At 35.7% G+C, this 23,135-nt stretch overlaps 1 protein-coding gene across 2 annotated transcripts in view; it reads left to right on the forward strand.

Moving 5' to 3' along the window:
* TH1 (negative elongation factor complex member TH1) overlaps positions 1-8,471 on the forward strand; it is a 152,112-nt gene extending 143,641 nt beyond the window's left edge. For both annotated transcript variants that reach the window (XM_090408755.1, XM_090408754.1), the window contains 2 exons: positions 2,843-2,972; positions 8,385-8,471. In XM_090408755.1, coding sequence (XP_090264881.1) covers positions 2,843-2,972; positions 8,385-8,419 — 165 coding nt within the window. In that variant the 3' untranslated portion in view covers positions 8,420-8,471. The remainder of the gene's footprint in view (positions 1-2,842; positions 2,973-8,384) is intronic.
* Positions 8,472-23,135: the final 14,664 nt, after the last annotated feature.

Below are 23,135 nucleotides of genomic sequence, written 5' to 3' on the forward strand. Positions count from 1 at the left end.
TGGAGAAGAACTGACCCCTGAGGTAGGCCATTTTTAATCTTAAAGAATTTACTTTGGGATTCATTGAGAGATACTTGTATCCATCTATCTGCTAATATTTGATTAATTAGGTTGGCTAGTTTTTGTGATGGGATAGTTTCTAGGAATTTTAAGATAAGACCCTCTCTCCACACTGTGTCATAGGCAGCAGAGAGGTCCACGAATACCACTATTGTTTTCAATTGTTTTTCATAACCGTTCTCTATAAAGGTTGTCAAGGCCAGTACTTGATCGCAACAACTTAGTGAACACATCATCAACGTAGCGAAGCCATATAGTTGGTTTTTGTGGGGCAGAGGCTAAAGCTTTTTCTTCAAAGGTCTCCATAAAGAAATTGGCCAAGGGTGGGGAGAGAGTGGTGAACCCATGGCTGTCCCCTCTATTTGTTTGTAGAATTTTCCCTGCCAAACAAAATAGCCTGAGTTCATTGTGAATTGAAATAGGGCTGAGATATTGGCATATCTCAACCCTATGTCACCCGATATCTCAGCCCTATTTCAGTTTACAATGAACTCAGGCTATTTTGTTTGACAGGGAAAATTCTACAAACAAATAGAGGGGACAGCCATGGGTTCACCACTCTCTCCCCACCCTTGGCCAATTTCTTTATGGAGACCTTTGAAGAAAAAGCCTTAGGCTCTGATACACTCCTCTCCTTCTTAACACACTTAAACAACCAACACCCCAGAATCAAGTTCACTCTGGAAAAAGAGGAAAACAACAGCCTCCCTTTCCTAGACACACTAGTCACCCGTCAGCCTGATGGAACCTTGGTTTTCTCAGTTTATAGAAAACCCACCCATACAGGCAGGTACATTTACCAACCACTCCTCACAACAATATGGAGTGGTGAAAACACTATACAACAAGGTAAACTAATCTGTTCAAACGACAAGGCCCTAAACACTGAACTAAATCACATCCTCAATACTTTCTCAGCCAATGGCTACCCCCCCCCCCCATAAAATCCAAAAAATATTGAAACCAACAAACCACAACCCCCATCACAACAAGGATTACTCAATTCATCACCATTCCCTACATCTGAGGCACCTCGAAAAAAATTACCAAAATCTTAAAAAACTAACTTGACCTCCTGTTACAGACCATACAGAAAATTGGCATCCCTTATTTGCTCCACTAAAGACCAACCACTTCCCCTAGACCTACCTGGTGTATACCAGGTCCCTTGCAGCTGTAAACTGTCTTACTTTGGCCAAACGGCAGGACAGCGAATATCAGAATTTCAGAACACAAGGACTACATCCGGTTTCACAAGTACAGCCACTCGGGTCTTGCAGACCATGCTCTGGATACACGCCACAGAATATGGTGGAAGAAAGCTACAATAATACACCATAGCAAGTTCAAATTCTAAAGACTATTCATGGAATCAGCCTCAGTCCTAAGAAATTCTCCAAATCAACAAATTTGGTTGCAAGAGACTGCCCCAAATTTGGGAGACTTACATCAGCAGACCTTCAGCCCAACGGCCAAGAACACCTCTATAGCCTGCTAGGGAGCACCATCAGGACTTTTAGGAGAACAACAGCTTCCTCAATTCATTCTCAGTTACTGTGTTGTAATGCCTACGTGCATGTGCCATTTTTGTAAGTTCCTTTTGAAGATGGCAACATGACGTTGCCGAAATATCGGAAATATTTATTAAAGTGTAATTTAATTTATATTCTTATATATGTTGTCAATTCCGTAAGTGATTTAGTAATACATAACCAACGTATAAGCTTGTCTACGAGGAAAATTATGGCTTTTTGATTTCGCTTTCTTGCTTGTAAATAGGACTGTGTTTTGGTAGCATTGAAGTTCACAAGATTAACTTCGCCCATTAAAGAATGGGGAGTGGGAATTAGTGTACTGTCATCTTGAAAACTGTATAAGATTTGAGTTTGGTGAGAGATGAGAGGGTCATTAATGTACAGGAAGAAGAGAGTGGGTGACATTTCCCCCACCAGTGCTAGAGTATTCTGGTACAGAGTCCTGGGATACTCTAGTAGCATTGGTGTTGAAATCTAAGAAGAGGAGGTCAGCTTTAGTGAATTACAGCTCATTTGTAGAAGGAAGACTGTAAGGTTGCCGTTTGGTGAGCTGGCTACTCTGCCAGAACTCAATGAAATAATATAGAATTGTCAAGGAGTTTCTCCAAACTTTATACAAAGGTTTGAAAACACTTCTGTTCTTGACACCAAGGCTTTGATCCAAGGTTGGCAGTGGTAATTATAGATTGGTTGTGGATCAAGAATAAAGAAATTAGTTGTTTGCTTTCTTCATGATGTTTGAAAGAACTGAAGTGAGATGGAATGTTATATGCAATAGGAATTATATTGGGTAGCTGATTTTTATCACTCAGTTTTAAAATGGGCTGGTTATAGACATGCTGTGCTGATAATAAAAGGTAATTTGCCATGGTCATCTCTGCAGGAGTTGGAGGAGAAGACCGATACGAAAATTCAGCTTTATCTTTTGTGGTATTCAATGGTACCATTAGGATGAGTGAAAAGTGGGTGTATGGAAAGGCAGAAGTTTCATCCAATGACCCTGTGAAGGGACCAGAGACTTGACCACAATTTGAATAGGAGTTAAGTTTTCTGCATTTTGATCCTTGCAGAATTTTTTTTTCACTAGGTTGTCAGAAAGGTCTGGGTCCTTACAGTGTATTTGGCATGCATCACCTTCCAAGATGTCATTTTTGCTGTACATAAAAATTTGGAGGGAAAAGTGTGTTGATGATTAAATAAAATTTAATTATCACTTCCGTCTTCTAAATTTAAACTTCATTTTCTAGGTTCTAGATGTGATTGCCCCTCCATACACTTCGGAGTTTGTTCATCTTTTCCTCCCTTTAGTAGAAAATGAAGAAATCACTGGTGGCATGAGAAATGAAGGCGAAAGTGATCCCGTATCCGAATTTATAGGTAATACTTTTTTGAAGAGAATAGCCTCAAAATTTTGTTTTTATTTTTATCTTATCCATAAAGGTGCAATGACAAACTGAAACCTAAATACTTAAAATACTTCAGTTTGGTAGTGCACCTATTGATGATGGGGATTTAAAAAAGTCTCTATAATTTAGCAAACAAACTAACATTTGCACTAAGAATTTAGGATATTTGAATGATTTGCTTATGGGATCAGATTCCACTTCTGTGACAAAGTTTCCTCTGTTTTTAGTATTTCAAGTACTCAAAATGCATTCTTCCAAATGAGAATCCTGTTAGGTTTTTTGTTTATTTCACTGACCTGAAAACTGTCTCTGATAGTGCAGTGTTAGAGTAACTCCCAGCAAAAGAGGTGAGTTTTTTATATATATGCCCTATCATAATGCTTTCACTTTCTGAAATTTAGTTTTTTTAGTGCAGATGTTAGTTAGTAAATTTGGATATTTTAGTCTACATTGACGAATTCTATTCTATTTTTTTAAAAACAGTTCAGCGGAACCAAAGAATGAATAAGATATAGGTAATTTTAATAAATCACAATGCTTTCATTTTCTTATTTCATTTCATGAAAAATGTTAGCAGAGTTATATCCTGTACAAAGCTCTTTATACTAAGAACATTCAAAATCAGCTCAGGTTAGTGCCTTATAAGGATGATGCACCATTTATCCTTCATTTGGTAATGGTTTTTGAATCCTTTTGGGACATGAACTTTTATAAAGACTTTTCAGTTGCAAAGTCCCTCTCTCTCAAACTGGCCAGAGAACACATTCAATTAAGACATAATATACAGGCCTCATAATTGCCCTGCTTCCATCCAAATCACAAGTTTGATTTTTGCACTTGAAATTGCATTCTTGACAATGCTGTTATTAGTATCAAACATTGACACTTGGCTTCATTTGGCCAAGTAATAATACTATTTAAAGAAAGGATATTAAATATCATATTTGTCCTTAGCAGAAAAAAAGTGAATAGTTTGTAAGATCTGAAAGTAGTAGAGAACTCACTTTCTTGAGATTTCATGTATTTCAGACCATGTAAGAAATGTATATCAGCTGTACTTACCGTCAACTTTCATTATATCAAACTTGTAGGGGTAATAAGTAAGGCAGGGACCTCATACCAGTTAGCAGAAATTACCTACTGCCTTTAAGACTTTAACTAATATCCATTTAACAAGCCATGCCAGCAAGTACAGAGTTATTGCTATAATATTATCAGTGAATGCTTAAGGTTTGTTATTCATTTTGATAAAATTATGGAGACTGCTACATTTGTGAAAAATAATTACTTTAATTTCCTGATGTTTCAACCTTCATATTAAGGTCTATCTGCAGTATGCATGTCTGCAGTATGCATGTGCATGCACACACATAGTAAGTCAAAGTGTCACTGCTTTGATCAACCATTATTTAACTGGCCTGACTTCTAATGTGGAGGGGGGGGGGGAACTATATCAAAGTTTTATCCTATTTTTACATGACTAGAGAACAAAGTTAAGTTATCTTTTACACTTTTAATACTTTAACATAAGTGATTATTATATTAAGACTAAGATTCTGGAGTACTGTAGTCCTAATTATGATTTATAATGAACTCTTAGAACAAAAGGTTATGTGGATAAAATATATGCCATCCATATTCTTGGGATTTTTAGATTGTTGTTAAGATTAGGGTGGTTGATAAATTATAATTAGGACTATAGTACTCCAGGATCTTAGCCTTAATATAACAAACACTTATGTCAAAGTACAAAAGATAATTTGAATTTGCTCTCTGGCCATGCAAACGTAGGATGTAACTTTGTAGTTTTATTTATTTATTTTTCCCACTAGATTTCAGGTCTCTTAAATAACTGTTGATCAAAGTAGTGTCACTTGAACTTACTGTTTAAATTATAATGTAGTGTGTGTGTGTGTGTGTGCGCGCAGCGCGCGCGTACATGCACTGCTTGGAAAGAAGTTAATGGACATAGTATAAACTGGAGAAATATGATGCTCCCAAGTCATTGCAACTATGTCCAGGTGAAATAGCTGCAAGAAGGGATTATATATTTAAAATTAGATATGTATAAATGGTAAAACAAATCTTTGTAACCCTAACGTTAAATCAAAAATTAGAAGTCATACAAAAGTTGGATTCGGGAGTTTGTGTCTCATATATGTGAGCAATATGGCATAAAAAAGTAAAGTGTATTGGACATTAAAAATAACAAAGACAAAATAAAAAAATTTGTGGTAATATGTGATATAGGTGAAAACACCAATCCCCGAAAACATAAAATTGGCATGCGAAACTTCAGCTGAAGAAGCATTGTTGAAGTGGTACGCACAGCAACGTTCTTGTGAGGTTCCAGTTCGGGCAATTGAATTGAAATCTGCAGCAATTAAATTAGCAAATCAAATGAACACACCATTCATAGCAAGAGATGGATGGCTTTGGCGCTTTTGCAAAAGGCACGGAATTATGAAGAAACGAATTTACGGTGAATCTTCAAGTGCTGCAACAGAAGATATTGAGCCATTTAGGCAAAAATTAATAGAATGTATAAATAACGAAATGCTATTACAGTCTCAGATTTACAATACTGACGAAACTGGTTTGTTCTGACATTCTGTGTCAGAAAAAGCACAAGCCTCAATATGAAAAATTGACACATGGAAGAAAAATCAGCAAGGATAGGATCTCGGCACTGCTTTGTGCTAATGCCGATGGAATCACATAAACTGACACCCGTAATTGTTGGCAAATCTTGTAAATGTACAGTTTTAAAAAATATAATGAATCAGCTCGTTTCGTATTATAACTCTAAAAAAGGCATTGTTCAACTCGAACATTTTTCCAGACTGGTTTTTTTAAAGAATTTGTACCTGCAGTCAGGATATTTCAAGTTGAAGAGCTTGGAATACTACCGGAAGATGCGAAATGTTTATTGCTTTTAGACAACGCTCCTGCTCATCCATCCGAAATATTTTATGTTCAGGAGATGGCAAATTTAGATGTATGTTTTTGCCAAAAAATACAACATCACTTATCCAGCCCATGGACCAGGAATAATTCTGGCAACCAAACGAATATACTGCAAAAAGTTTTTAGATAAAGTAATGGTTGTATTTCAGGATGAAGATAATGAAGAAGATACAAGCTGCGTACCTTACAAAACTTAAAAAGTTACAGTTTAAAATCTGTGATTTTTAATTTTGCGGCAGCATGAAAAGAAGTGAAAGTTCAAACATTGAAGAATGGCTGGAAGAATTTGCTTGATGACGAAGATGCAGATTTAGATTTAGAAGGGCTAGAGGTTAGTGAGTACTGCAAGACAGTACAGAATATTGGTGGTGAGGAAGTAGCCGAGGAAGATGTTTTACAGTGGTTAGAAGAAGATGGCCATCCTAGATATCATATCATGACTGAAAATGAAATAGCAGATGAGGTAACGGCCTTGGAAGATGAGGATGGGAGTGAAGGTAATGAGGAAGAAGAAACAACACACCCAAACGTTAAATTATCAGTGATTAGATCACATCTCGACGATCTAATAACATTTATTGACAATTCGTCAGATAATGAAATACAGCTTTATTACACACATTTTCGTATTTTATGGAGTTAATTATAAGAAACAGCAGAATTCAAAAGTTCAAAAAAACTTGATAGTTTTTTCAATGCAGGAGTACCTAAACCAAGCACTTCAACATCGAACATTAACTTCAAGCCAGAATAGAAGTGTCTGGATATATCATCATCCAAAGACAAATAAATAGGAAAAATATTTTGCGTTTTTATAAAATTTAAATTTTGTTTTGTTTTAAAGAATATTGTTTATTTGTTTATTTAAATATAATTAAAGCTTCTTTTCGGAAAAATGTCTGTTTATTTATTTTGATATAGATCGCAGACGTGTTTTTGAGAGTCTGAAAACCATGGTGAGGTTATAAGCAATAGAAAACCTTTCTGTGAAATTAAACCTTTCATAGATACAGTACTTAATTTTAATTACATAAAAGTTTCTACATAAGTAAAAACATATAAATTAGCTAATTTGTCAATTTTTTAACATATGCATTTGGAAAATCTACTTTATTATATAACGGACTTCCGGATTTAACCGAACACCCCCCTCGCCTGAATTAGTCCATTATATCGAGGTTTTACTTTACTGTTCAACTCTCAGCATATTGAATCAACTTCTCATCTTTGTCCTTCATTCCCTCTACTACCTCTGTTCTTTTGAACAGCTTTTCCTGTATTGTTTCTCTCAATAAATACAACTTTTCAAGAAACTTGTTAATAAATTATTTCTTTCTCCTTAACCACTTGCTTGCATGTGACACTGTTTTGTTAGCGGTCTTATGACCTCTTGTGTAGAGTCAGTATATATTAAAACCACTATACATACTATTCCATACATATTGGACATTTCAGATCAAGTCTCCAAGACGTTTTGAAAGTTTCACTTCCTTTACCACCCTTAGTATCCAATGCAAACCTTTCTTGTTTTGGTTAAGTAGCCCATTCACTTGTGAAGAGGATTAGGATTAATAAATATCAGAGCTTTAACTGATGTATCAGATCTCATAAATCTTGATTGGCCCCACTATGTCGAAACTAGTTATGGAATTCTTTGGAATGTCACCCAACTAATTCAAGAAGTTTAGACATAAACACCTATTTAAGGAGAGTTGAAGCATAGAAATCTCCATTGCAAAGTAATGTGACAGTACATGCAATGCTTGCTCTAGAACTGCTAGCCAGATATAAAATTCACGTATTCTGTAATTTATACTGGTGTTGATAAGGAAATATCATCATCATCAAATTCCTGCCATTTACCCTCAAGGGGTGTGAAATAATCCTTCCAAAATATTTATTCTTGCAATTTAGTAATATACTGATTTCTTTTTATTGTGATAACATAAGATTATGGCTGTAAGGATATAACTGCTGTCTGTTCCAAGTGTTGCATCTAGCAGTAAGAAGATGGTAATAACAGTATAATAGTGACTGAAGAGTAAAAAGAATTCATAATAATCATTCAAAAAAAAAAAGTTCTTAGTTTTGGTTTGCATATTTTTAAATTGCTGCTTGGTTATTCATTCTGAATTTCTTTCATAATCATAAAAGTTCATTTTCAACTAATAAAATTACAGTTTGTTAAACTTTTCAAATCCTGTTGCTTCATCAATCATATTGCTTTATATTGTAACCATATTTTGATTATGAAATTTAAATAAAACTGAACCATCCAGTGTGTGTGTGTGTGTGTGTGTGTGTGTGTGTGTGTGTGTGTGTGTGTGTGTGTGTGTGTGTGTGTGTGTGTGTGTGTGTGTACATTGAAATATTAAATTTATGATATCAGGTTAATTATCTTATTTTTCTCTTTCAGTCCATTGCAAGTCGAACTATGTTATGGTGAGCTGAAACATGCATTCCAGCAGAAGTTGTAAATGTAATAAAAAATGTTTTTAATGAAGTAGGGACTCTTTTTAAAAAAAAAAAAATTAATCACCATCAAAACGCACACTTCACAGATCCACAAATAAGATACTGACATTTTCTTCTTTTCCTCTTACCCATAATATGCCAATAATTGTTGTATTTTATATATGACACATGCACAAAGTGTAATTACTGCAATTAGAGATGGAGGGATAAAATAGAAAGTAGTTGCATTCAAGAATTGTGTTTAAAATTTAACACACAAGAAAATTATTCACTTAAATTTTGGTGTTTTTCATTACAAAAACTTTAATCTTCACTTTTTACAAACTGCAGGAATCCGTTTTTTTTTTTAATTGATGAAAAACTAGTCAAAGACTTGTTAGAGTACTTTAGAACATGTTTTGAATTCTTCTCATTGTAAGTTAATCATGACTGCTCTGCTTACAGTAATCTAATTGCCCTCTAATTTACATAATACTCTAATATGGCTGAGAAATTTATCAAAGTCAAAGCAGATATTTGCTTTATCTTTCTGGTCACTTGGAGATTGAATTGGTACTTTTTTAGATGAAATAAACCTCTGTACAGTCTTATCAAACTCACTGTTGAATGAGAATCACACTTATCTTCTCTTCCAGAACACTTTGATAACTCACATTGACACTCTTTGGATTTTTGTCTATGGGACACCTACTTTTACATTTCAGTACTCCACTCCAATTGAACTAGCATCATTTATCGCAATGTCGAAAGGCTTACTGAATTCACTTCTGTTCTTCTGAATCCAGTCTATTGAACAAACTAAACAACATGAAAATTGCTATGATTATTAATATATATGGTGAGGCCTAACATTCAAAGAACCTTTGAATCAACCTTTAGCTAGACTTTGGTCAGATGTTAAAAGTTGTATCTTTCTTAAAGGAACATCAAAGTGGTTAGCATGAGTTTAATCCACATAATTTCAAACCATTTTAAAAACGTTCTCTTTCTGCTTACTATAATGGAAAAATTGTATCCTCTCTTGTTGTGTTCTTATTAGCTATCTTATATTCAGTAAGCTGGCTCTTTCTGTTGAGATAAACCTTCAAGAAGATTACATCAAACATATAGAATCTGATAAATCTGGTTTCACATCCTATGTTGTTGGCACTAAATGTGACACTGATGTTTGCAGAACTAAACTAAGATACTCCATATGATCCAGATTTGATAATCTCTTCTTGGAAATGTATTAATATAATATATATTAAAATCACTATACATACTATTCCATACGTATTGGGCATTACAGATTAAGTCCCCAAGACATTTTGCAAGTTTCACTTCCTTTACTACCCTTGGTATTCAATGCAAACCTTTCTTGTTTTGGTTAAATAGCCCATTCACTTGTGAAGAGGATTGATAAATATCAGAGCTTTAACTGATGTATCAGACCTGAAGTTTCTTTTCTTAGAAATGTTTCGCATTTCCAAGAAGAGAAACTTCGGGACTCGACAAATTATATGCAAAGGCTTACTTGCCTTGCAAAAAAATATATACTTGCCCAAGAACTCCCCATTTTTGAATATGTACCAATAAGTCGATAGGAGTTCCATAAAGTGATTAGGGATGTTATATTGTAGTTATAGAAATTTTTTTTTTAATTAAAGGAAAAATAATTTTTATCCACCATGAGTGAGCATACTTGTTGAGTCCTGAATCCACTGTACAAATGTGAATCATTCAGCTATAGGCCTGTGCCCAAGTTTTAATGTCACTAAAGAAAAAAGAAATTTTTTTTTTTAATATAATCTACACAATCTTTGCATAAGTACTCAATGTACTACAGCTGTGATCAAGATTTGTGTTATGTTATAAACACATGCTGTGTGGCTTGTCATTTTTTTTTTTTTTTTTGAAATGTTATTTTTTGTCTCCTTGTGACAAGTAGCAAAATATTAGAGGCAATCATTTTTCTGTGTATGTATTATATTAATATTCATATTTCTAGTAAGCTGTTATACAGATTATTCAACCTAGATTCAAACCTAGGACTTTCCAATCAAAGGAGTAATAGGAAAAATAACATGAAAGAAATGAATTGTAATTACAATAATTAATGATATCTGATAAGCAGTATTTCGATATCTAATTCACTGAAATACTGCTTCAATTATCAGATATCATTAATTAATATTTTATTATTTGATGGATATAATTATTTAAATAAATCCATTGAACATATTAAAATGAAGAAACGGTAGAGGAGGTCTGTGATGGTGAGATCGAAATAGTAAACAGTAAAAAGAAGAAAATTCATTTAAAAAGAAATAACATCACACACCAATGATGGTATGTTAATCCAAAGTCACATAAAATGCACTGTTTTTGAGTAAATTTGTTAGGAATTCAAGACGTCCTTTATTTAAAAAGCCAAAACTTTTTCCTGTTCCTTGAAGTTATATATCAATATCCAAAGTGATGGCATTTCTTTCAAAATGGATAGGTTGGCTAGTATATAAAAAAAACTTGTCGGACTCATGTTAGAAAAATCATAACTTCAGTAGGATAATACATGGTATTTAAACACATTTAATGCAAAAACTTAGAAGAACAGAGATGTATTGGTACATGTATATACCACAGCTCAATTAATGCAAGGTATGCAACAACTTCTTTAGCAATTATCAGATCTTATTTAAATAGTTAATGAAAGTAATGCGGAATCCTGTACAAAATTAATTTTCCATGGCTTTGGTCTTGATTACTGTATTTAATAATAAAATTAATAATCCTTTGACATAAATTAAAGATGCTAAGAAATTATATTCTGGGTTTCATCCTTCATCCAAGTGTAAGCAAAAAACGTTTGCACCTGAAGTAACTTCAGGACTGGGCAACTTGTATATAGAGGCTAATGATTTCACATCGCTTGCCTTAGTATCCCATAATGCAAAGCACATATCCTTACGGATATGTATAATGCTTATGGGAAGGAGCACTACCCAGACCAGTTTTAACCTTTATTGAGGTCTCATCAGTGGGAGCCAGACCAAGAAATGATACCAAGGTTGAAGTAATGCAGAAGTCATATTTCCATATACGAGTAGCCCAAAGGTGTCACACCTTATTAAAATACTCTGGATTAGAGATAGATGTTGAAGTTGCCAGTCGTGAAGTTACTTTACGTGCAAACTTTGTTTGCTTACACTTGGATAAAGGATTAAACCAAGAATATAATTTCTTGGCATGTTTAATTTATATTATAATCAAGTGGAAAAACTTTCAACATCTAATTCTTTGACAGATGTAAACATTTCTTCAGTCAGCCAAATCATGGATAATCATTCTACCTAAATGAATTATGTTTAATTCAAGTTCCTTATAACTCATCTGATGCACATAAAATCAATCTGAGCAATGGCTAATTGAAGCACTTTACACTGGTCAAGGACATCTTGCTTGACTAGTGATAATTCTTTCTACTGATTCATATTTGTTGCTGGTTAACATGTAAAACAGATAGCCATATGTTGACATGTTTGCAGTTGATTGCAAAACTTTTTTTTTCCTTGAACCCTGTTTAAAATTTTAAGTGTTCATTTTTTTTTTCTTCAAAAGTTAGTATAATGAAATCAAGTTGAACAATCCTGTGAAAATTAGATTCCTGACAATCTTAATAGGATGCTCAATAAATTTGTGTAGTTCAGATTACACAATCAGAAATAGAATTAATTTGAACTAGGATGAATTGAGTAATATGTTCAACATTATATTAAGTGTAGTCAAACTTTTATTTTGGTTTTTAAGAACAACCTAGAAATGAGCATGAAAACTGGAAAACCTTTAAAAAGGAAAATCAAGGCATTGGAACTTAAAATATATGTGTATATATATGCATACATGTGTGTGTGTGTTTGCATGCGCATATCTTCATGCATAAAACAGTTTTGCTTGCTTGGGTAAAGGAATAAAACAAAGTATATAATTTCTTGGTATCTTTAATTTATAGTATAACCAAGTAGAAAAACTTTCAACTTATCCAGAGATTTTTATTAATAAGGTCTGGCACCCTTTGGCTACTTGTATATGAGATATGACTTCTGCATTACTTCAACATTGGTATCTCTCTTGGGTTTGGCTCCCACTGATGAAACCTCAATAAAGGTCGAAACTGGTGTGGGTAGTGGCACTTCCCATTATGCATAGCATTTTATGCATCCGAAAGGGTGAGTGTTTTGCATTATGGGATACATACTAAGCAAGTGATATGAAGTCAGTCTCTATATACAAGTAGCTCAGGCGTGAATATATTTCAGGCGCAAAACATTGTTTTGCTTCCTCGGGTAAAGGATTAAAACCAAGTATATGATTTCTTGGTATCTTTAATATATACTAGAACCAAGGTAAAAAAACTTTCAACACACACATATATTTTATATTTATATATATATATATACACACACACACACACTTTGGCATTCATGAGACCTTGAATGCATGTGCATGCCCAACAATGAAGAGATGCACAGAACAGCTTCAAATGGTAATACTTCAATGTATAGTTTTCTTCTCTCGCAATGTTTGTTGTCAGTTCCCTCGTGTTATATACCTGAAGAAGACAAAACTAGTTGTGCAGTTTATTTAAATTAAATTAAAATTAATTTATTTTATTCTCTCTCAGCTTATAGTCATTAATATATTTCAAAAAAAAAAAAAATAGACGTGTGCATTTTTTTTTTAAATGTAGATCCTACTCATGAAAGGTTACAGCTGTGTAAACCTGTTTGTATATGTGGGTAGGCTAAGGATCCAGAAATCTTACTCTAAATCGAAGTGAAGCTTGATTGTCTCACATTGGATAACAAAATTTATTTGCTGAGAAGCATATATAAATGTAAGGAAATGGATAGTGCTTCCATTCTCTGTATGAAGAACAGAAGTGTTACCCATCCACTCAGGCAACCAAGCCAGCTTATTTGTAATGTTCATATGACTATATATACGTTAATAAATTGCAGTTTAAAAAAATGTAAAGAAACTCATTCCTTCATTTCAGTTTAATGAAACTGCTATTTTTTAAAAATGTTTACCAGTGCTATTCATATATACCGAGTGATTATAAAATAACGTCAAGTGTTCAGAGCCCTCTAGCGAGTAATGTATGACGAAACACACCAATGTTCGTTAGACGTACACAGTGGAACATGGGGATTCGATTTAACGAAAAAAAAGTAGTACCAAAAGGCGCCAACAGGGGATATTTGGCGCTGTTTACCGAGTAAAATGCATTATCGCGTTTCTTGTGAGCGATCATGCAATAAAAGGAAAGCCTGTGAGATTTCTTATCATTCGTAGACGAACTGCTTTTCGATGCCTCTTACCTTACGTGAGCGTGATTTGTTAGTCAAACTCTATCATCAGCGGAACAATAATGCCAGTGCTTGTCTTCGTGATTTTCGGAGTATGAAAAATTTACGAAAAGGACCAATTAGCGTAAAAAAACTTACGAAAACTGATTCGGCGATTTGAAACTACTGGAACTAGCAGTGCAGCTAGGCAGGGGACACAAACCAATCAATCACCAACAAGTTGCAACTGCTATTGTGGAACAGGAGATGACGAATATGCAGGGTACCAGTGCACGAGCAATATTCCAGCAAACGGATATCGCATACACAATGGTGTGGAAAATCTTACATCAGATAGTTTTACCCCTATAAAATCAGTCATGTTCAAGAATTGCTCCCTGGTGATGCGACCACGCGAATCGACTTATCTTTGAGATTCTTAGTGCACACGGAAGTGGATGATGGATGGCCGTGGCAGATTTTATGGAGTGATGAAGCGCACTTTTATTTGAACGGCGATATTAACATACCCAACTGTCGCATTTGGGCTGCAACTAATCCACACGTATGTCTGCAGATGCCTATCCACTCGCCCAAAGTCACAGTGTGGTGCGGATTTACGGCATCTTTTATTATCGGTTTATACTTTTACAAGGAAAATTGCCAAAATGGAACAGTGACCTGTTCTGTCAATGCTAACAGGTATGCCAATATGCTACAGAACTTTTTGTGGTTCCACAACTGCAGCAAAGAGGAGGTCTCAATTCGACTATCTTCATGCAGGATGGTGCACCACCCCACATCGGACTTCAGGTACAGCGTGTTTTGCGACAACATTTCTCTGACAAGAATCATTAGTCATGCATTTCCCACGCCATGGCCACTGAGATCGCCGGATATCAATACTTGTGACTTTTGGCTATGAGGATTTCTTAAAAGCATTGTGTATCAAGGACATGTACCCGATATTCCAACTTTGAAAGATCGAATGACGTTACATGAGACAAATCAATTCCGATATGTTGTGAGCCACTGGAAAATGTCGTGTACTGTATACAGTTCCTGGAACATCAGAATGGTAGTCATATTAAACGTCATTTGTGATTCACAATAAATGTCATGAAATTGATGTGTGCTGTCTCTCATTTGTCATTTAGTTGTTCATTAGTCACACCTACTAAAATTAATTTGGCAACGCCAAAATTTCCCCTGTTGGCGACTTTTGCTACTATTTTTTTCGGTTAAATCGAATCCCCATGTTCCACTGTGTACGTCTACCGAATATTGGTGTTTCGTCCAATACATTACTCGCTAGAGGGCTCTGAAGAGACGTTATTTTATAATCACCCGGTATATATATACGAGGTGGTATCAATAAGTTTCAAAACTAGGTTTGTAACATGCCAACAGATGGCAGCACAAAGGCTGCATGCACAGTCACAGGGAGCACCTACCTTCATAAGTCAGTGTGCCAAGACATCCTGTGTATACATCGGGAACGGTGCAACTGATGCTAATGAGCACCTGCGTTACCACATCTGCGATTTCATCATGGACAGCAAGTTAGAACAAAGAGCAAACGTGAAATTCGCGTTTGAAAAAACGAAATTCGGGGATCATTACCCGTGACGAAACTTGGGTGTAAGGGTACGACCCTGAGACGAAGCAACAGTCTTCACAGTGGAAGAGCCCATCATCTCCACGACCGAAAAAGGCGAGGCAGGTCCTCACTTCGACCAAGTGCATGCTCATCATCTTTTTTGATATTCGGGCCTTGGGTATCGAGAATTCGTCCTCAGGAGCCAGACCGTCAATAGCGAGTTCTACTGCCAGGTTTTAGGGCGTCTGAGGGAGGACATTCGGCGAAAGCGAATGTCCTCCCACAACCAGATCTGTGGCGCGCGAAAAACGGGATGCTCCACGACGACAATGCACCATGTCACCGAGCTCTCCTCACACGTGAGTTTCTCGCCAGAAACAACATGATCTCACTTCCGCACACACCCTACTCTCCGGATTTGGCTCCTGCAGACTTTGCCCTCTTCCCGAAGATGAAGATCCAGCTCAAAGGTCACCTTTTTGACACCATTGTGGAGATCCAGCGCGAATTGCAGAAGGTGCTTGACATACTTCGAAAAGAAGACTTCCAGGACACATTCCAAGAGTGGCAAGAAAGCTGGGACCGTTGTATTGATATGCAAGGGGACTATTTTGAAGGTGATAGTGTGTAAGCGTAGATAAATAAAGTAATTTCTCGTAAATAGAGCTAGTCTCGAAACTTTTTGATAACACCTCGTACATACATACCCATTTATAACAATGGAATTGAACTGGAATGATATCAGTTTTAAAAAAAGTTATGATTCATAATTAATAAAAATACTTAGCAAATCCATTGTAAACGAAACTGCAAAATATTGTCAAATGATGTTAAGCAAGACGATCTCAGTATGAACCTTTGTGATATTTCTCTCATCTTTCCTTCCGTTGTGGGCTCAACAGACCATCACTGTCAAAGATATATTACTTGGCTTATTTTAAACTTAATTAATACTGTGATAGGGATGTTTTAATCCTGTCTGCATAGTATTTTATTGCTACCAACTATATACGTTCTAATGGACGTTTTGTATCTCAATTTCAGGTGAAAATCCATGATAAACGGTCCTTGGCGAGACTCGAATCCAAGATTTTGGAACCAATGGGGCATCTTGGACGTCAACGAGTTATTGTGACTCCTTTTGTTTATTAACCTTCATCACAACCATGATTAGATATTAAAATATATATTTTTGTTCATATAATTCTAGAAAGAGTGAACGTTTGATCATATATTACGATCACATTCTGCTTGACTGATATAATCCACTGTATGCTTAAAAATATTCTTCACATGTCCATATTATTTCCCATGATGCAGAATTTTCAATGAACATCTAAACTGGACTGGTATTATTAGTAACTAGTGAATGGGAGGTTTTTGTGATTTGCCTTATATGGATATTCATATAAATTACATACCCATATTTTAATTAATTTCTTTCTATCTGACCTGTTTTGGGTATTTGTTTCTCTCCTAAATTTTCAACTCTTGTAAGATGTCTGGTTAGAAGAGTCACGTGATTTTTTTTTTTTTTTTGCATAAATCCTTCTTTATTTAAATATTTAAGCAACAAGAAATAATTATCTAGGCTGAGCAGTCATTAACATTCTGTGAACAAATAATCTTTGTGCCTTGAAATGTAAATTGGGGGAAAAACTAATGGATAAGAAACAGTACAGTCTCCTTTATATGCAAATTATAACCAATTTTTATACTAAATTAACAAATGTTTCCATATTTATATGAATGTCCTAATATAGATACATGAACATTTCAAGACATTCATAATGAAATCGAAATTTACAAGATCACTTCTTGATATTGTAATTGTCAGTATTGTAAGATTTTGGTATACTGAGACGGAATACCAATGTCACAGATAGAAAGGCCCTCAAGTACCATCCCAAGATGGAAATCGGTCAGTTCAGCTGAATATTATTATTATTATTATTATTATTATTATTATTATTATTATTATATCGATGACTCTCTGACTCCAGGGAGTCAGAGACTCATCGAGAGATGCCACATACTACACACACCAGCTATCATACTTATTCCTGAATTCATTCACACTGCTTGCACTCACAACAACGAATGGCAATCATTCCAATCACGCACCACCCCCTGAGCGAAAAATCTAGTCATCACCCCATTCTTAGCAGCGTTCATTCTCAGCTTCCAAGGAAGCCCTCTCTTCCTTTCCCCACCCTCTATAAATTAAAAATTTCCATCACTTGAAATCCTGTATGACCTTTCAGAAGTTTGTAAGTCTCTATCATATCACCCCTCTTTCTCCTGTTTGCTAGTGACTGCAGTCTACAAATTCTCAATATGTCTTCATATTCCACAATTCTGATATCATTTTAACACTCTCCTTTGTACTCTTTCCAATATATCAGAATCACAACGGAAACCAGGAGACCAGAGCGCAAATAGTCCAAGTGAGGTCTCATCCAGGCCTTGTAAAGAGGCAAAATAACATCCTTATCTTTACATGTGAACGTTCGTTTCAGCATTGCAATTATCTTTTGAATATTTGCAATATTTGCCACATGATCCTGAACTTCAACTATCTATCTATTAACACCCAAAATCCCTAGCCTCATCAGTTTCTTCAAGCATAATCCCACCAATATAATACGACATTGGATATGCAATCATGCCGAAGTAAATGGCTTTATATTTACTGAAACCCATTTTCCCATGCCCACAATTCCAGCTTATTCAAATCATTCTGCAAGTACTGCATATCAACAGCATTCCTGATTACCCTACCTATCTTTGCATCATCAGCAAATAACTGTATGTCGCTTGTCAAATCCTTTTCAATATCATTAATGAACAGATTGAATAACAGTGGACTAAGCATTGATCCTTGTGGTACGCCACTTGTTACTTTAAACCCTGCAGACTCATATCCCCCGTATACCACTTTCTGATATCTGTCGGCCAGCCATCCTCTTATCAAATCATAATATTGTTTTATGATATTCAATAACCTACACTCATTTTCTCCAATTTATGCAACAGTCTAACATGCTGTATTCTGTCAAAAGCCTTAGAAAAATCCAAAAGTATCATGGTGTATCCATTCCCTATGTCTAGTTCAATGGTAACATTGTTATAGAATGTGAGCAAGTTGCTAAAACACGACATTCCCTTAGTAAACCCATGTTGCTCATTGCAAAGAGATTCACTGTCAACCCATTTCTGAATGCGAGCAACCAATTTTTCCAAAATCTTCACCACCACTCCTGAAATACTAATCGGTCGATAGTTGGTTACATCGGTCTTTGCACCACCCTTGTGCAATGGAATTGTATACATTCCTTTCGTTCTGCAGAATCTTTCCTGTCCTGAGACTCATATTAAACAGCCTGGTCAAAAGAATGGCCAGTTCAGTTGAACACTCTTTTATCACACGTGCTGATATCCCATCAGTTTCTATTGCTGAATTCTTATTCAATTTGGGTAACAGTGAGCTCAATGTTGTATACACAGGATTGATAGCGTTTAATAAAATGGGCATATAGTTAGAATCGCAGCATATAGATAGAATTCTCGTGGGTTGTCTTTAGCATGCAGAGCCAGATTCTTTTCACACTCAGACTTTGCTTTCCGTACAACAGTTGTGCCTATTCTAGCCTGCTGCTTATAACGTTCATAACGGACAACATCCTTATGCACACCGTATTCCTTCCAGATCGTCCTTTTCTTAAGAATCTCTTGCTTTATATGATTACACATCCATTTGACTCTTTCTCTGTTTATTCTTCGATTTCTTAGGACACATTCTGATATCGCATCATTTGAGTATTGTTTAAATGCTTCCCATACACTGTCGATATCCTTTCCATCCAGCAACCGATCCCATCCCACTGAACTCAGTATACCCCTCAGTTGGTCATAATTTCCTGCTTTGTAGTTCAGCATGTAACCTTTTCTGAATGGAACATTCATAAACGTAGTCACTTCCTAAGTGAGTACGGCATGATCACTGTCACCAACCGGAGGCAGAAGAGTTGTCTTTAACTGAAAATCCCTCTGACATTATAATCAAATCTAACATTCTTTACCCTCGAGTTCCTTCTGTCACATGCTGCTTGTGGAGGTTATCCCGCAACAGCTCAATAAATGCATTTTCATTCTTCTCATGAGATTCTACTGCTACCCAATCAATATTTGGATAATTAAAGTCTCCCATTATAATTATTCATTGAACAGCTGCAAGAAAATCAATAATGTCAAAACTGATTTCCAAAAGCAGAAACTTTCATCATTTCCAAATGGCAGCTAGACATTCTGACCTGTTGCCAAAGCAGTTTGGCCACAACCTTTGTCCAACACTATTATTCCACCCAGATGAGTCTCTTGCATCATCATCTACAGAAAAACGCCAATCTCCTGGCATCGTGTTTTTCCTCAAATGCCTGCATAGATGATTTTGGTAAATGATCCCAATTATTCTGAACATAATGCCTCTACTAACCTTTCAACTGAAAGTAATCTGTAAATTCCTGTCCAAACTAGATACCAAAGTCTCCATTCCTGATGGTATTTCTCTAATTATCCCAAGGATTTCTGCTCCGGATTTGACTCCCATGTCACCTCTTTAAGCTCTTAATACCCTACACCGAAATTAGCCTATGCACAACTTATTCCCAAGAAGGATGCCAAATCTTTACTACCAAACTACTGCCAATTTCTTTCTCACCTTCTTTTTCTCCAAAATAATGGAGAGAACCATCAACAACTAATTACTATGCTACCGTGAAATGCTCAACTAATAAATGACTGTCATTATGAATTCTGCCAATGCCGTTCAACAGGGAATCTGCTCACCTATGTTACCAACCTCTGGATAAGTACCATGGAAAAGTGACGAATCCCAAGTGCTTGCGCTAGATATCTCCAAGGCTTTCGATAAGATCCGGCACAAAGGCCTATTAAGTTCCCATCATTCGGTCTGTCTTGTGACTTCTACAAGTGGGTTACCAATTTTCTCACTGGATGCACGTTGCACATGATGGTGAATGGTTCCCTATCTTCCAACTATATGTAATATGGTCCCACAAAGTTGTCATCTCAACCGTCCTCTTTTTTCTATACATCAGTGACCTGCTCCTGTTAAATATCAATCGAATATAGAGCTTTGCCAATGACTACTGTACATACCTCCTCACTTCACAAACCTTGCATCAAACAAACTACCACAGAGCAACAACTACAAACCTAAATTCTGATCTCCAAACCATTTTTTAATGGGACTCGGCCTGCGATACTGTGTTTTGCAGGCACTGAAATTTCTCACAAAAGAAAAAGAACCATATTCACCCAGCCTTACCTTTGACACCCGAATCACTAGGAATGATGAGATTTCTCTTCTTATAATTACGTTGATATCAAGACTCTCTCAGCATAAACCCATTGCAGCCATTCCCTCACAAGCATCCAATAAATAGGAATTCCTATTTAGCTCAAGGCATTTGTGACCTTGTACAGATCACAAATACGCCCTGTCCAAGTACTGCTCAAACATCATGGGATGTTCCCTCAAGAGTTCCCTAAAAATACTCGATGCAATACAGAAGAGAGAGCAGCGAGACGGATTAATGGCTCATATCTTACTAATTCACTCCATCCACACTTGCAGTTGCCATCCAATACCCATTCACAGCCTAACTCCATACTCGTAGAACAAGTTTTTCTTCCTCCTTCATTCCGGCTGTTGCTGTACCTGGAACAGCCTCCCTTCCCACGTATTTCTCAAGCGGTACAATCCACAGGCCTTCATATATAATGTGAACAAGTTCCTCCCTTCCTAAATCTATTCTCATACACGGTGTCAACGTACTATAGATTTAACAACCAACTTCTTGAGCATGAAGTGTGGGTATACAGTTCCTGCATTGAAATGCAGAAATGAAACGTAACATAACTAAGATTTCATGGTGAAGGAAGAAACATTAGACACTGATAGAAGATGAAAATATCTTCCACCTGGAACCACTCCGCATGGTACGGTCTTGAATGCCTCTACCATCTGTTAAATGTTTATGAAGTTGATTCCGCTACTGATGTGACTGATGATAAAACAGGCCTGAAAAAAATTGAAATGTCTTTTTGCATGGCCAAGGAAGAAAACACAACTTGCAACCTAATCTAAAATGTTAATAGAATTCGTGCCCAAGTTGTCATTGGATATATTATGAACAGAGGCGGTTCGTGCATAGGCACAGAACTGCAGCACTCCCAATTTTTCTCGATATATATATATATATTTATTAATTTTATATTTGCTTGTAATATTTAATTTTATCATCAATTCTATACATTTCTCTTATTTTGTAAAAATAAAATAAAAATCCATCTTGTAGCACTTAGGAGGGCGAAGGACGCTAGCAGCACTGTGTTTGCCACAGTGCTATACTGCTACGCGCGCGCGCAAGCATATGCACGTCATGGTGAGATGCGAGATATTAGCGTAATGCGGCACTGTCCGTCGCGCAGTTCCACTGTCGTTTATATGCAGTTTGCACCAGTAGTAGAGTGTTTGTAGTGTTTATCGTGTTTTATCCGTCTCTTTAAATATTTGGACATTACAAAAGGCATAACATTTGTTATAGTAAGTTTTAAGTAATTTTGAATTATACCAAACTGTATAATTTTATCGATAATAAACAATATTTTTTCATGTTTAATTTTTTTTTTTTTAATTTTTACCATCATTTTGATATTTTATCCAAACACGTATGCACTGTACTTACAGTGTGTATGTATATTTCGAAGTTGCAGCACCCCCACGATTTCAAGCCACGAGCCGCCACTGATTATGAATTCTGTTAAGCATCCAGTAAAGCTATGGATGTCATGTTATTCACTCCTGTGCAGTTTCTTTGAGCCAAATAGTTTAATGCTTATTGCTTGGATTTATCCAAACTACTAACAGGCCTTGGTGTAAAGATGTGGTCAAAAGATTGATGACAGCATCCAGTGATAAATAAATTTCATCACACACTATTGTCACTTTGCTTAAGATGTGTGAAAGCATCAAAACGATATTTGATTCCAAAAGAAAGTTCTATTTGTCTTTTTTTGATCTCTCTCTCTCTCTCTTCTATTACATAAAACGAGAAATATTATTTTTAGGTTTATATCTAACACTGTGAGGAGTCTATACAGGGCCGGCTCTACCGACGTGGCAACACATGCATTTGCACAGGGCGACAAATTTTTGGGAGCGGCAAAATCGGCCTAAAGTATACGAAAAATAAATCATTAAAAAAAAGTCATTTATTCCTTCTCTGTTGAAATCAGACTTCAGGAAGTCGATAGTTAAATTTTTATATAATAAAACTTCATTGTACTGCACATTTTTTTTAAAAAATCATAATTTAAAATAATGTAGTATTATGTTGCGTTTAATATCTCACTGTCGGTGTTAATATCAGACGACGTGACTATAGTAGAACACCTATTTTGCATTTTTTTCCCCCCCGATTCCATTGTTGGCCGTGAGTTGACCTTGATCGAGGGTAAATATCATTTAAACAATGAGATAATTGGTTAAGAGTAAACCAGTTAAAGAAATAGAATCAAAACACAAAAATACAGACTGTATTTATGTATTTTTATAATACAGTTGTACAGTATTTATTTATCAATAAATACTAGAAAAATTTATCAACTAGCGAAATGTAGAAATAAAGCAGCAAAGGACATCTTACATGTGAGGCAGATCAAAGACGCTGAAGGA

This window comes from Typopeltis vanoorti, chromosome 18, assembly GCF_054136105.1.
Source record: "Typopeltis vanoorti isolate ZY-2024b chromosome 18, IOZ_Tvanoo_1.0, whole genome shotgun sequence".
Taxonomy (NCBI): domain Eukaryota; kingdom Metazoa; phylum Arthropoda; class Arachnida; order Uropygi; family Thelyphonidae; genus Typopeltis; species Typopeltis vanoorti.